The following is a 14,426-nucleotide window of genomic DNA, read 5'->3' on the forward strand; positions in this document are numbered from 1 at the left end:
CACCAAGAAGATACAGCATAATAGCCATGAACCTTGTGATGCTAAATGGCTTAAAATATGTAAAGCAAAAACAAAATTACAAAATTACCACAATCACATATACAGATTTTAACATACCTCTCTCAGAAATCCATAGATGAAGTAAATAATAACAAAACGTATTTTTTTTTAAGATTTACTTATTTGGGGAGAGAGAGCGCACGTGCACACGAGGGGGGCCCTCAATCCCAGGACCCTGAGATCATGACCTGAGCAGACACTTAACCGACTGAGCCACCCAGTAAGTATTTTTAAAACACAACTAACAGTTACCTAATACATGTAGAACTTCTGTAGTCACCAGGAAATACACTCTTTACAAACTTGGAACACTGTCCCTAAAGGGACCATGACTTAAGTTAAAAAAACACAAAAACAAAAGTTAAAAACTTTTAAAAATCTTAAAAAAAAAAAATCAAGGCTACATTCTCTAAAACCAAAGTAAATATTACAAATTAGAACAAAAATTTAGAAAATAGACTTCTAAATAATCCTTGGATTAAAAAGACAATGAAACCTGAAATATCCAAAACTCAAAAACAATAATGTAGTCAGAGCAGAAGCAAAGGAAAATCCTTAGATTCATTCACTAAAAAGCAGGTAAGATTAACAAAAAGGAGCCAGCTTTTTAATTCAAGACTAAAATAAATTCAAGGAAAGTGGGAGATTTAAGATTAAATAGAAACAAATGCAAAAATATTTATTTGATCAATAAAACCAGTTTCAATTAGCAAACCTGAGAATAGATGAAATATATGATTTTTTTAGGAAAATAAACATTTCCAAATCAGAAATTTTTACAAAATATAAACAGAGCTCTACCCCTAAAACACATACCATGTCCAAATGGCTTTAGTTGGTTCTCCCAGTTTTCAAAGAATAGACTTTTTCTACCAACTATCCTTTTAGTATGCTCCGTAAGTTACCTAAATGGTTTTTATAAGGCGAGCATATATGATACCAAAACTGGACAGACAGTATCCACACAATTTCACACATGTATTTTATTTTACAAACGCTCACAGAGAGCTTACATGTGTGAAATTTGTGAGAATGACACAAGAACAGATATGTAGATAACAAAATCCAAGATCCATAAGATGAAGTTTTACATGTAAGAAAGTTGGCATTTCAAATCAGTGAGGAAATAATGGATTATTCAATATATTTTGGGTTAAGTGATTAGGAACAGCCCATTAAAAGACTGTTAAATTTAAAACAAATATTTTTAAATAAAAGAATTGAGACAAGAGAGCAAAGAGATTGACCGTAAAAAAAAAAAAAAAAACAGAAACTGAGCAAACAAAAATATGCTCAGTTGCAGTTACCAGATACTGCAAATTAAACCACCCAGATATCAGAATCCCATCAAACTGGCAAAAAATTTTAAAGGGTGATAATATCCCATTGCTCAGAAAGTCGAAGGGAAACCAGTACTTTTATCCACTGCTGGTGGGAGTATAAATTGGTTCGGTCTATTATATAAAGGAGAACAGTCGATTAATATAAAAATAAATATATACTATAAAGAGGTAATTCCATTTCTCAGTTACCTACCCTAGATAAACAGTGGCACATACAGCAATTTTTAAAAGAAAAATTAGAAACAATCTGAATATTCATAACAACTATATATATATATATCTCTCTTGGATACATAGCTCTACACTATGGATTATGTAATGATTCAAAGGAATGAGATAAATACATACCGACATGGAAACACAGGACACATTAATGGGGGCAAAGCAAGTTTTAGAACATACATTCTTCCTATTACTCATGTAAAAGTGGAAAATTACTTATTCCTACATATTCCATATATACCCCCCCACACACATAAGAATAGACATATACATATATATAAATTGGTAAGAAAACTGATAAACAATCATTTTCTATAGGAAAGACTCCACAATTGGAAGACAATCAAGAGAAACATAAATGTATTCATGCATTCTCGGGGCGCCTGGGTGGCTCAGTGGGTTGAGCATCTGACTCCTGATTTCGGCTCAGGTTGTGATCTCAGGGTCGTGAGCTTCAGCATGGAGTTCGCTTGTCCCCATCCCTCTGCTCCTCCCCAACTCATGGACTTCCTCTCAAATAAGTATTTTTTTTAAATGTCTTCTTTTTCTCTAATATTCAGTTGGCAATGTTATATATACACAGAAAGGTTAACCGTCAATGAACATCCATCAACACACCTAGATTCTACAGTCAACATTCTACTATATCTCGTATCTATTCACCATTTATTTTTTAAAAGCATTTCAAGTTCCAGATGTCTGTATGTATACTTCACCCCTACTTCATCATGCATATTAACGAAAGGAAATCAGGAAAAAACAATGACATTCAATGAAATACACAAACCTCTAATGTACCAGATGGGTTTCGACAATCACACCCAAAAAAATGAGTAATCCAATTAAAAAAAATGGGCAAAAGACATGAATAGACATTTTTCCATTGATGACATACACATGGCCAACAGACATGAAAAGATGCTCAACATCACTTATCAGGGAAATACAAATCGAAACTACAATGAAACATCACCTCACATCTGTCAGAATGGCTAAAATCAACACCAAAAACAAGAGGTGCTGGTGAGGATGTGGAGAAAGGAGAACCCTCACACTGTTGGTGGGAATGCAAACTGGTGCAGCCACTCTGGAAAACAGTGTGGAGGTTCCTCAAAGAAACAAAAACAGAACTACCAGGGCCCCATGTGACTCCTGATCTCAAGGTTGTGAGTTCGAGCTCCACATTGCTGGGCATAGAGATTACTTACAAATAAAATCTTAAAAAAAAAACAAAAAACAAACAGAACTACCCTATAATCCAGCAATCACACTACTAGGTATTTACCCGAAGAATACAAAAGTACTAATTCAAAGGGATACATGCACTCTGATGTTTATCCACAACAGCCAAATCATGGAAACAGCCCAAGTGTCCATCAATTGCTGAATGGATAAAGAAGATGTGGTATGGGGGCGCCTGGGTGGCTCAGTTGGTTAGTGACTGCCTTCGGCTCAGGTCATGATCCCAGGGTCCTAGGATCGAGCCCTTCATCGGGCTCTCTGCTCAGCAGGAAGCCTGTTTCTCCTTCTCCCACTCCCCCTGCTTGTGTTCCCTCTCTCACTGTCTCTCTATTAAATAAATAAAATCTTAAAAAAAAAAGATGTGGTATGTCCATGCATACACATAGACACACACACACACACACACACACACACACACACACTCTCTCTCTCTCTCTCTCTCTCTCTCTCTCTCCCCCCCCCACTCTCTCTCTCTCTGGCATATTACTCAGCATAAAAAAGAATGAAATCTTGCTATTTGCAATGACATGGATGGAGCTAGAGTATTATGCTAAGCAAATTAAGTCAGTCAAAGACAACATACCGTATGATCTCACTCATTATGTGGAATTTAAGAAACAAAACAAAGGAGCATAGGGAATAAAGAGAAAGACATACCAAACTTAACTACAGGGAACAAACTGATGGTTACCAGCAGCGAGGTGGTGGAGGGGATGATGAGTGAAACAGGTGATGAGGATTGAAGAGTGCACTTGTGATGAGCACTGGTGTTGTATGGAAGTGTTGAATCACTGTACTGTACACCTGAGATATTTACAGTATGTTAACTAAAATTTAAAAACTTAAAAAAGGGTTTTGATAAATGCATTCTATATGATCTAAGCACCCAGCAAGAGACGTTAACATTACACCACCCTACCAAGCTCTCTGGTGCCCCTTCCCAATCCCCATGACCACCGCCTTAGAGGCAAATACCATTCTGGGCTTTTTTCCAGCACTGTTAAGTGTTGCTTGCTTTAGAATTCATATAAATGAAATCATATTGTATGTATTCTCTTAGGTAAAGCTTCTTTCCTGCTCAGCCTAATTTGTGAAATTCATCCATATTCTGTGCATTCATTGTCCATTCCTTTTTACTGCTGAGTAGTATTCTGCTGTTTGGACATACCAGTTTGTTTACCTATTCTCCTGCTGATGGACGCCTCGGCTGTTTCCAGTTGGAGCTACTATGACTATTGCTGTACAAGTATTTTTGTGAATGTATGTTTTCATTTCTCTTGGGTGTAGAACTGCTGGGTCATGGGGTAGGTATATATTTACTTTTATAAAAAACTGCCAGACCTTTCTCCAAAGTGGATATACCATGAATTACATTTTAAAAATCATTAAAAGCTGAAGAGAACAATGGACTTACTGTTTATTCACACATCTGTACTGTAAAAATTCAAGTAGTGTTACTTCCATTATTTGAAAAGAACAAAGCCAAGAGTCTACATCTCATTTAAGACCAGTTCAGATTTCTTGAGTCAGCCTACACTGACACTAACTTCTAAAGAGGTCAGCAAAGCACAGTAGCTGCCTGTGTTTTTGTAAATAAAATACTGAAACATAGCTAGGTCCATTAGTTTACTAATTGTCTATTGCCACTTTCAAGCTACAACAGCTGAGTTGAGTAGTTGCAACAGACACCAGATGGCTGGCAAAGCCTAAAGTATTATCTGGTCCCTTAAAGAAAAAGCTTGCTACCTGCTGTTCTAAAACATTTATATACTTTTTTTTTTTCATTTCAAAGTGACATTTAGAAACCATCATCTGCAACTTTTCTCCTACAGAAGAAACTAAAACCAAGAGATTTTAAATGAGTTATCTAAGCTTAGCTGATGTGTGGAACTAGAAATTAGGTCTATATTCTGAGTAAGTCTTTGGTCATCTCAGGATATTGGTATACTTCTACGATTCATGAAGTAAAAAAAATTATACACACACACACACGCCCACAGGCTCACTTTTGCTGTGGTGCCCTATCTGGAAACTTCAAAATGAATTAGTTTAGTGGGGCAGAATCATGGCAAGATAAGGGGAATTATGCCTTTACATACAAGTACCTCCACAAGTAAGACTTCCTGTGTGGAGCTATACTAACCAACCCACAATACTCTCACCTTTAGCCCAAGGAATACGTGAATCACAAGCTGAAACTGATTAAATGACAATTTGTGCACCCCCCCAAAAAAGTGTTCCTACTATGTGTTAGATGCTACAGGCATATGCAAATGTAAATTCTGATTTGTGAGAACATCTAGTTAGTAGGAGCAATGTATATAAACAACCATAACCTAGGATACAAAGTTTTAGGTGTTATAGGAGATAAATGTGGTATTATTTTCACCCGGGCATATCAGAGAACACTTATGACAGCTGACACTCAAAGCTAGGTCTCGAAGTAGGGAAGAATTCTTAATGCAGAGAAGAAGGGTATGGGGGAGGGAATGAGCAGAGCATTCCAGATATACCCATTTTGGCTATGACATGTGGTATATGGGAATAAGGTGGGAAACGACAGGTAAGACTAGAAACTTAGTTTTAAGCCAGTATGTAATAAGCCTGGACTGCCAGGCTGTTTGGAAATTATTTAAAACTTCTGAAAGCAGTGGGGATCCAAATACAATTTTGGGGTATGGGAAGTAGCACAATCAAAGCTGTAGCCTTAAAAACAACCTGATAGCAGTGAAGTTACACTGGTTTAGGTCACAATGATTCCTGGGAATTCCCTCTGGGAATGCCTCAGAGATAAAGTTCACCTTCCCCAAAGTCAGTAACTCTACAACTTTTTTTTTTTTTTTTTAAGCAGCAGGTAAAAATTGGAAAGCCAGTGGTCTATCTGAACTTGGAACAACTATGGAAAAGTCACAAAAGCTCTTCATCTGGTGCTTTAAGTTTTTAATCAGAGAATTTATAAGAAAAGGCACTACCAGACCCTGATACAGCGGGGCCAGGGTTGACGGGAGTGTTAAGAACTATGAAATTTGAAACAGATGGTTAGTTATCATGAAGCTATGAAAAGTGAGCACCCTGAGCTCCCTCTGAATGTGGGTTTTCATAAGATATGGTGGGGGGGCAGGGCAGGAGTAGGGCAGAGAAAATTAATTCCTGATTAACTGTAGTAGTGACAATGAGGGTGTGGGTCACAGATTTAAGAATGTTACAGAAGTAGAACTGACATGATCTGGCCAGGTTTAGAGCCCAAATGACAGAAAAGACAGTGACCCCTGTTTTCAAAAATTGCAATTACAGGAGCAACTCAGAACTTCAGTAGAGGAAGGGGGAATAAAGCTGTTTGCCAGGAGATATATAAGGCAATTTAGTAACAGAGCTACTCAAGACATCCAAGCCTCTTCCTCTCAGGTTTATGAGATATGCAGGAAGCAACTAAATCAGAGAGGTGTTAACCAAGAAGTAAAATGTGTGAGTGATCTTTGCAATTGTTTTATGAGATTGCCCGGGAAGAAGAGGAGGAGAAAACAAGGCCAAAGATAGCAGCTGGGAAATACACATTTAGGAAATGAAACAAAGAAAAACAGGAAAGAATCAGAAAAGAAATTATTAGAGAGGTATTGGGCGGTGAGTGGTGGTGGTAAGGGTACATAAAGGGCCACTATTTACAGGCCAGAACCTGCCAAAGGGAAGTACCATATGTCCTGGATGTGGGTCAGTCCCAAAGTCATACCTTACCCAAGGCATTAACATAATACTAGGCAGAAGTCACAAATAAGAGCCAGTCTACAAACAACTCAGTTACGAAGTTTAAACAGATATGTGGGAGGCTGCTAAGTTAAAGAATTCTTTTCAGAAATAGTAAAGCACCCTGCAGGGCAGAGAATGACACTGTTAAATAAATGCCCATTAAATTTGAGAGAACTCAAAACAAAACAAACCTTCATGCAGGTCTCAAAAGAGCAGTATAAGCTGAATAGAGAAATAAAGCAGAAAGCAGGAGATCTGGAAAACTGTTTCTGTTATCCTAATCAGATGCACCGCTCAGGCATGTCACAAACTCAGCTGAATCTCCAAAGAGAAAGTTAAGTGGAAGCTTCGTCTGAACACTGAACTTCTCTGAAAATTCAGTGCTATAAAAAAGCAGGGGGGGGGGTGTAGGATGCCCAAACACTGGGGAACTGTATACTATGATACACAAATACCATCAAAGACATTTTTTAAAATGTTGCAAAAATGGGGCACCTGGGTGGCTCAGTTGGTTAAGTGTCTACCTTCAGCTCAGGTCATGATCCCAGGGTCCTGGGATTGAGCCCCACACTGGGCTCTCTGATCAGCGGGGAGCCTGCTTCTCCCTCCCCCTCTCCCTCTGCCTCTGCCTGCCGCTCCCCCTGCTTGTGCTCTGCCAAATAAATAAATAAAATCTTAAAAAAAAAAAAAAAGGTTGCAAAAAGACTAATTACATGGAAATATTTCATAATAGTGCTCATTCATTCAATCTATTCTTATTACCTTCCTACTAAGTGCTGAGCAACAGGCTCAGTGTTAGGGAATCAAAGATGAGTGAATAAGAAACTTATATTCCAGTAAACAGGCAAAAACCTACTACTACAAAAAATCATAAATGCTGTAATAGAAAAAAACTATTATGGGATACACAGGAGCACTTGACACAGTCTTAAGGCAAAGAGGGGTTCAAAGACGTTTACCAGAGATCAGGCTACCAAAGCTGACATCTGAGGTACCCAGGCCAAGGTGAAGGAAAGAGAGACTCAGAAGCCAGGCCCAGAAGGGTCAGAGAATGGTAGAGAGATGACAAGAGAGAAATAAGTCAGCGAGATTATAAAGAGTGTGTGTGTCACCCTAAGGAGCCCCTGAGGGCAATGGAGATTTACACAAAGAGGTGTGTGAAACACTTCATAGTCCTATGAAACATCCAATTGAAGATCGCTGTCAGGCAGTTGGTTATATTAGTATAAAAAAGCCGTAACTACAGATGCAGATTTGGAAGTCTCAACATAGAGATAATAACTAAAGACTCTAGAATGCGGGGCGCCTGGGTGGCTCAGTTGGTTAAGCAACTGCCTTCGGCTCAGGTCATGATCCTGGAGTCCCGGGATCGAGTCCCGCATTGGGCTCCCTGCTCAGCAGGGAGTCTGCTTCTCCCTCCGACCCTCCCCTCTCTCATGTGCTCTCTCTCTCTCATTCTTTCTCTCAAATAAATAAATAAAATCTTAAAAAAAAAAAAGACACTAGAATGCAAATTCTAGCAGGATTTGTGGACAGTCCCCACAGAAGTGATGGAGAGGGTCAAGGTTACCCCCAACAGATCAACCTCTAAGGTGGCAAAGGAATAAAAACCATTCCCCTTAAATGTTAACTGGTGAAACTAGGTACCTAACTGTATATTTTAAAATTTTATTTATACACTAAAAAAAAATCTATTTACAAAAAGGAAATAAGACTATTAAAATGTTAATAGTGGTTATTCTAAGTGGCTAAAGATTACAGAGGATTTTACTTCAAAATCAATGCAATAAATCTTTCAGAGTTAGTTTTTTTTCCTCCTTCCATTACACAATCAGTGTTAAATGACTGGTCTTTAATCAAACATGACAAATCACAGAAATATTGATACTAAAGACAGAAGGGTTTTTAAACTTTTTTTTTAAATGATTTATTTTATTTATTTGGCAGAGAGAGAGAGAGAGAGAGAGAGAGAGAGAGACAGCGAGAGAGGGAACACAAGCAAGGGGAGTGGGAGAGGGAGAAGCAGGCTTCCCACGGAGCAGGGAGCCCGATGTGGGGCTCGATCCCAGGACCCTGGGATCATGACCTGAGCCAAAGGCAGACGCTTAATGACTGAGCCAACCCAGGCGCCCCTAAACCTCTTTTAATACAACTAATTCTATAGCTATAAATTGGAAAGTCACTTTCAAAGAATCAAATTACTTTGGGGGTAGAGGAAGGTTGCTCTTTAACAACAGTAAAGCACATAGTACCGAAATTACAACATCTAGAACATAACACACACACACTTACCCCGTCCCCTCCCTTCCACTACCAGTCCAGGAAGTGCTGTCTCCTGCTGGGTGATGGCTCAGTATGCCTCAGCTGCTGCCGCTGCCACACCCACCACTGACCTTCATTTACAGCCTGCACACAGGGTAAGGCAAGTCCTGTTACTTTCCCAACAGTGCACATTTTTGTAAAGTTTCTTTTTAATATGTCACACTCCACAGGACAAAGAACAACATCTTACAAAACTATGTGATACTGGGAAAATAAACACACTTGCCTTCTCCCCTACAGTCAAACACCCAAGATAGGATGGAGTCTGATCTCCAAGGCAGAGCATTTACTGAGGCATGACCCAGAATGGGAGCAGGTTGACTGAGAAAATGGCACTTCATGGATCTATAATAAAAGAAAAGGTACATGAACAAAATGTAGGTGTTAATAGTTTTGGTCCAGAATCCTGCCTATGCTTGGAGATCAGCAACTCAAGTTTTAAGTTTATATGAATATAAAGCATCTACTGACAGATAGCCTTAAGATAATGAACTCCAAAGAAGTCCACAACAGATTCCATTAAATGACATCAAGTTGTAGCAGTTAAAAAAAACAAAAACAAAAAACGGTCTGGCCTTGGAGGTAGTCTAAAGGCCAAGGATTCTATTGCTGAGTAAACTTTGACAAATCAGACCTATGAGTTCAATTTTTTCACCTATGAAATGAGGGCACAGGGCTATATTAGTGGCTTTCAAGTTTTTGACCGTGAGCCACAATAAGAAACACATTTTACATCAGCGTATCTGTATATACAAAATACAGAAAAGCTTCATGGAGCATGTTTCCTTAGAATAAACTTATGAGGTAGAATAAAATAGTATTTTTACTATTCTATTTCATTATTCTTAAAAATGTTAGTTGCAACACATGGTCCATTACAGTTTAAACAACAGTAGAGGATCTCTAAGCTATCTTTCACTCTAATGATATTTATTGCATTTAGGTTTAATATTTGCAGCGTAAATCACCAGATGCTAAATTTTCTTTGTCCTGTGTTTTCATACACAGCAATTACTTACTCCTGATGTATCCTTACTGTTCAGCCTAAGAAACCAACTCTAGGTATACTTTGATCACCTACTTAGTGTGCTTTATTTTAGAAGGTTGTTGTGAAAATCAAATGAGGTGATTTTATGTATGTAATGATTTGGAAACCGCCAAACATTCAAGAAGCTACTCAAAATCTTTTATACAGGGATGCCCAGCTGGCTCAGGGCATGTAACTCATGATCTCAGGGTTATGGGTTTGAGCCCCATGCTGGGTATAGAGATTACTTAAAGAAATAAAATCTTAAAAGAAAAAAAAAAATCGGGCGCCTGGGTGGCTCAGTTGGTTAGGCAGCTGCCTTCGGCTCAGGTCATGATCCTGGAGTCCCGGGATGGAGTCCCGCATCGGGCTCCCTTCTCAGCGGGGAGTCTGCTTCTCCCTCTGACCCTCTTACCTCTCGTGCTCTCATTCTCTCTCTCTCAAATAAATAAATAAAATCTTTAAAAAAAAAAAAGAAAAAAAAATCTTTTACATAGCCATTTCAAGTAAGGCAATGTGGTGTGACCAGCAGTATTGTCACTTTATCCCAAGTGTAAATGGCAAAACTACTTTTTAAATGTGTGCTTTTAGGGGCGCCTGGGTCGCTATCCGTTAAACGTCCAAATGTTGATTTTTGGCTCTGGTCATGATCTCAGGGTGGTGGGATTGAGCCCCACACCAAACTCTGCACTGGGCACGGAGCCTGCTTAAGATTCTCTCTCTCCCTATGCCCCTCCCCCGCCAAATGTATGCTTTTAATATATCCTTATACAATCCTTAGGGTAGAGAAGGCTTTTTTCTACACACCAGCAGATACAGCAATTTTATCAAGGTCAAAAAAAAAAAAAGGTAACCCCCCCACATTTAAATTCAAAAGGAACTGGAAAAAATTTGCAAATGAGTTTCTTAAAACAAAACAAAACAAAACAAAAAAACTAACATTTCCAAAATGTAAAGGGTACACATATTATACATGACCTTGAAATTCCACTAGTAGAAACTTATCTCAAGAAATAAATCTGCACACTTAAGGCTGAAGGGACTGGGAGGAAAGACCAGTACATACAATAAATTACTGGTTTAAAAAAAAAAAAATCAGGAGTTACTCATATTTCCCTGGGTATCTCCCATGCATACATAAGCTACATATTAATAAACATGTTTGTTTTTAAAAATCATGGTAGTACATGGAACCATACAATAGAACATTAGTCAGCCACTAAAATGATGATACAGATCTTTATTAAAACGGGAAGGTGCCCAAACACTTAACGGGTGCCTGGGTGGCTCAGTCAGTTGGGCCACCAACTCTTGGTTTTGGCTTGGGTCAAGATCTCGAGGGTCTTGGGGTCGAGCCCCAGCTTCTGGCTCCAAGCTCATCAGGGGAGTCTGCTTGAAAGAATCTCTCCCTCTGCCCCTCCCCCTGCTCTGTCTAAAATAAGTTAAAGAAAAAAAACACTATAAAGCAACACTTACTGTATTATTTCTTTTTGTCTAAAAAAAAATTAACATTATACCGTTTTAAGTCTGCCCAGATATATACCAAAATATTAACAGTGGACATCTCTGTAGTGATGAGATCAGGCAGCTAGCCCATACAGTGCCTTTCTGAAATTAGAACAAGATACCCCTTTCTCCAGGCAGACTCCCCACGCTTGAGGGCACACAACCTGGAGAGCTGAGTATGGACTTCAGCCTCTATACACCACACCCACATATATCCTTGGAGAGATGCCCTTACGTTGGGATAGGATTGCGGATAATTTATGACATTTTGCACTTGTTTACTACTATTCCAATAAACTCAGAAATATACTATTCGTTGATAAGAGTTAACATTTATTTTCAATTTTGAAAAAAGGTCTTGCCTTAATCCTTCTAAAATAAATCCCAACCTTACTTGTAGTACTGTAGCCACTTATATAACGACTACACTTTGATCATTTGTGCACATTATTTACATAAATGCATTAAATAAAATCTCAACCTCAACATCATATAAGTACAAAGGTTAGATAAGAAGAACTATCTGCAGTAAGAAATGTCATTCTAACAAAAAATGAAGGTAATTTTTACTAGAAATGAGAAGGCACTGAGGAAGGTAGTCTACAAACATTAATCCCTCTCCACCACTCAAAAATTCCTTCAGCAAAAAGGTAGCACATTCTAGAAGCAATAATAACTGCACCATTTTTTCCCCATTTAACTCCGGATGCAAATTTATTTCCTCTTCACATTAGTGGGTTCCCTAAAGACAGCTATCTAAATAAAAATCTTGAGTGTTAGTTAGGCAAGGCATCTGTAAAATAATAAAACCGCTGGACTAGGATTAAAGGACAACCGGGTTCTTTTCTTGGCTCTGTGGAATATGTAATTTTACACAAAGCAAAATCACAACCTCTCTAGATCTCATTTTTCTCATCTCTAAACTGGGGGTTGGGCTAAAAAACCTCCAAGGCCCCTTTCAGCTTGTGATAGGACTTAAGCCGACTTTCCATTCGGGAGGAGACAATTTCAGTCAGTAGCAACAGTTTATTTTCTGAGTCATAGCTAATTTACTCTCTTCATGCTTCTCTTAAAGATGTCGCGCCGAAATAGTTCTCCCACTCTAGAAATTTATACTCACCCAGAAAAAAAGGTCAAGACCCACTAACAAAATGTTTTTCAAAAGGCAAAAAAAAAAAAGAGAAAGAAAGAAAGAAAAAAAAAGCCCTAGTCCTTTTTCAGACATTAGTACGATTTTTCGGAAGAAAAAAAAAAAGAGAGACTCCCTAAGCAGTACTACATTGGTGTACAGTTTAACTATTTCTTTTTAAAACAAAGAACTCATACACAGAAAAACTAACATACACAACCATCACACGCTTTGAAGGCACAAAAATTGTACCACCTGGGATTTACTTTCCCCAAAAGAAGCCTATTTGCTAGGAAGAAAACGTCTGTAATTAAAAAGGAATTAGGCAGGAACCAACCTTTTTGGTGGTCTTTTCACTGTCCACATTCAAGTGCATTTTCGTGTACCAAGTACTTGTGTGATTAACTCACCGCGCGGCACATTCATGCAACCCACACACTTAACACTCACTCGCACTCTTCCGACCGGGGTGGCAGCGTGGACGAGTCACAAGATAGCGGCGAGAGTGGAAATTTCCTCTCCCCGGGCGTGGGGCAGGGTCTGGCTTCCCCGAACCGCTGGGCGCCACCGGCCGCCTCTGCCAGGGCCTCTCCCGGACGGCGCGCTCCGTACAAAGGGAGGCCCCGGCGCTCGGCCCCCGCACGCTCGGGGCTCGGCTCCGGGCAGGGGTCCCCGGCCTCCGGCGCCGCTCGGGGCGGGAGGCCGGAGCAGCACGTGCGCTCCGCTCCCGGCCGGGAGGAAGGAACTGGCGCGGCCCGGCAGGGGCTGCCTGCGGGCCCGGCTGCCTCGGGAGCGAGCGGCGGCCCGCCCGCCACGCTAGAAATGAATGGGGCCGCGCTGCCCCTCCTCCGCCACCGCCCATACGAGAGTCTGACGGCCCCGGACGAAAACCGCTGTGGGCGGCGGAGGCTGTGGCTGCTCTTACGGCCCCCGCGCGGGGAGCCATCTCCCGCCTTTCCTTTCCCACCCGACCCCGCCCGGCTGCCCTCGGACCGCGGCCGGCCCCGGCGCCCAACCGCCGCCCGCTCACCCCAGCTCTTGGCGGTGCGTCCCAGGAACTCTCCGGTGGTCGGGTTGTAGATGAAGAGCTTCCACTCGGCTAGGCTCTGGTTGAAGGACTTCTTCTCTTTCTTCGTCATGGTGTGTGTGCAGACGGCGAGAGGAGCGGCGGCCGCGGGGGTGGAGGCGGCGAGGAGCGCGGAGGCGCGTCCCGGCTCAAGCGGCACAGCCCGGCGACGGCGGCGGAAAGCGGGACAGCAGAAGACACCACCTCGCTGCGGTGCGCACTCGAGCCTACTGCGCCGCGCGAGCCCGGCGGCCGCTCGGGCCGCGGGAGCCTGACGTCTCCGCCCGCCGCAACCAATCCGCGAGCCTCTCGGCCCGCGCCGCCGCCGCCGCCACTGCCTCCCCCCCGCCGCCCGGCGCAGCCGGTTTCGGCGAGGACGCCCCGCCCAGGGCCGCGGCCCCGCCTCGCCCCGCCCCCCTCGCCCCGCGCCTCCCCGCCCGACTGGGGGACGCTCGGGGATCCCTCTCCCCTGGTCAGAGGAAGCCGAAACCACACATGGCAACTCTAAAAATCATGAGGGCTTCATAAGCAAATTTATAATAACAAGCCCAAGGTGGGCGTCCCTGACCCGCAGGTTTCTCAGGAGGAGGAGTCTGGGGAGATGCTGTGGGCAACCGGGCCCCACGGCCCCTCAGCTCCTTGCCTGAGGCGGCGCGGGACCGGAGAACGCGGAAACGACTCCTGTCTGCCCGAGTCGTCTTCACCGAGTAGGGGACTTCACCACCCTCTCCCCGGACGGCCTCGCAGACCGTCTCCAGGCGTTCT

At 41.7% G+C, this 14,426-nt stretch overlaps 1 protein-coding gene across 1 annotated transcript in view; it reads right to left on the reverse strand.

Annotated features, from left to right (window-relative positions):
* Window positions 1–13,976, reverse strand: part of ATP1B3 (ATPase Na+/K+ transporting subunit beta 3) — a 43,269-nt gene extending 29,293 nt beyond the window's left edge. The window contains exon 1 of the mRNA XM_025881259.2: window positions 13,626–13,976. Within this exon, the coding sequence (XP_025737044.1) occupies window positions 13,626–13,734 (109 nt within the window). The 5' untranslated portion in view covers window positions 13,735–13,976. The remainder of the gene's footprint in view (window positions 1–13,625) is intronic.
* Window positions 13,977–14,426: the final 450 nt, after the last annotated feature.

The sequence above is a fragment of the Callorhinus ursinus genome, unplaced genomic scaffold (genome assembly GCF_003265705.2).
Source record: "Callorhinus ursinus isolate GAN/ISIS: 27379988/994484 unplaced genomic scaffold, GSC_fseal_2.0 scaffold1, whole genome shotgun sequence".
NCBI lineage: Eukaryota > Metazoa > Chordata > Mammalia > Carnivora > Otariidae > Callorhinus > Callorhinus ursinus.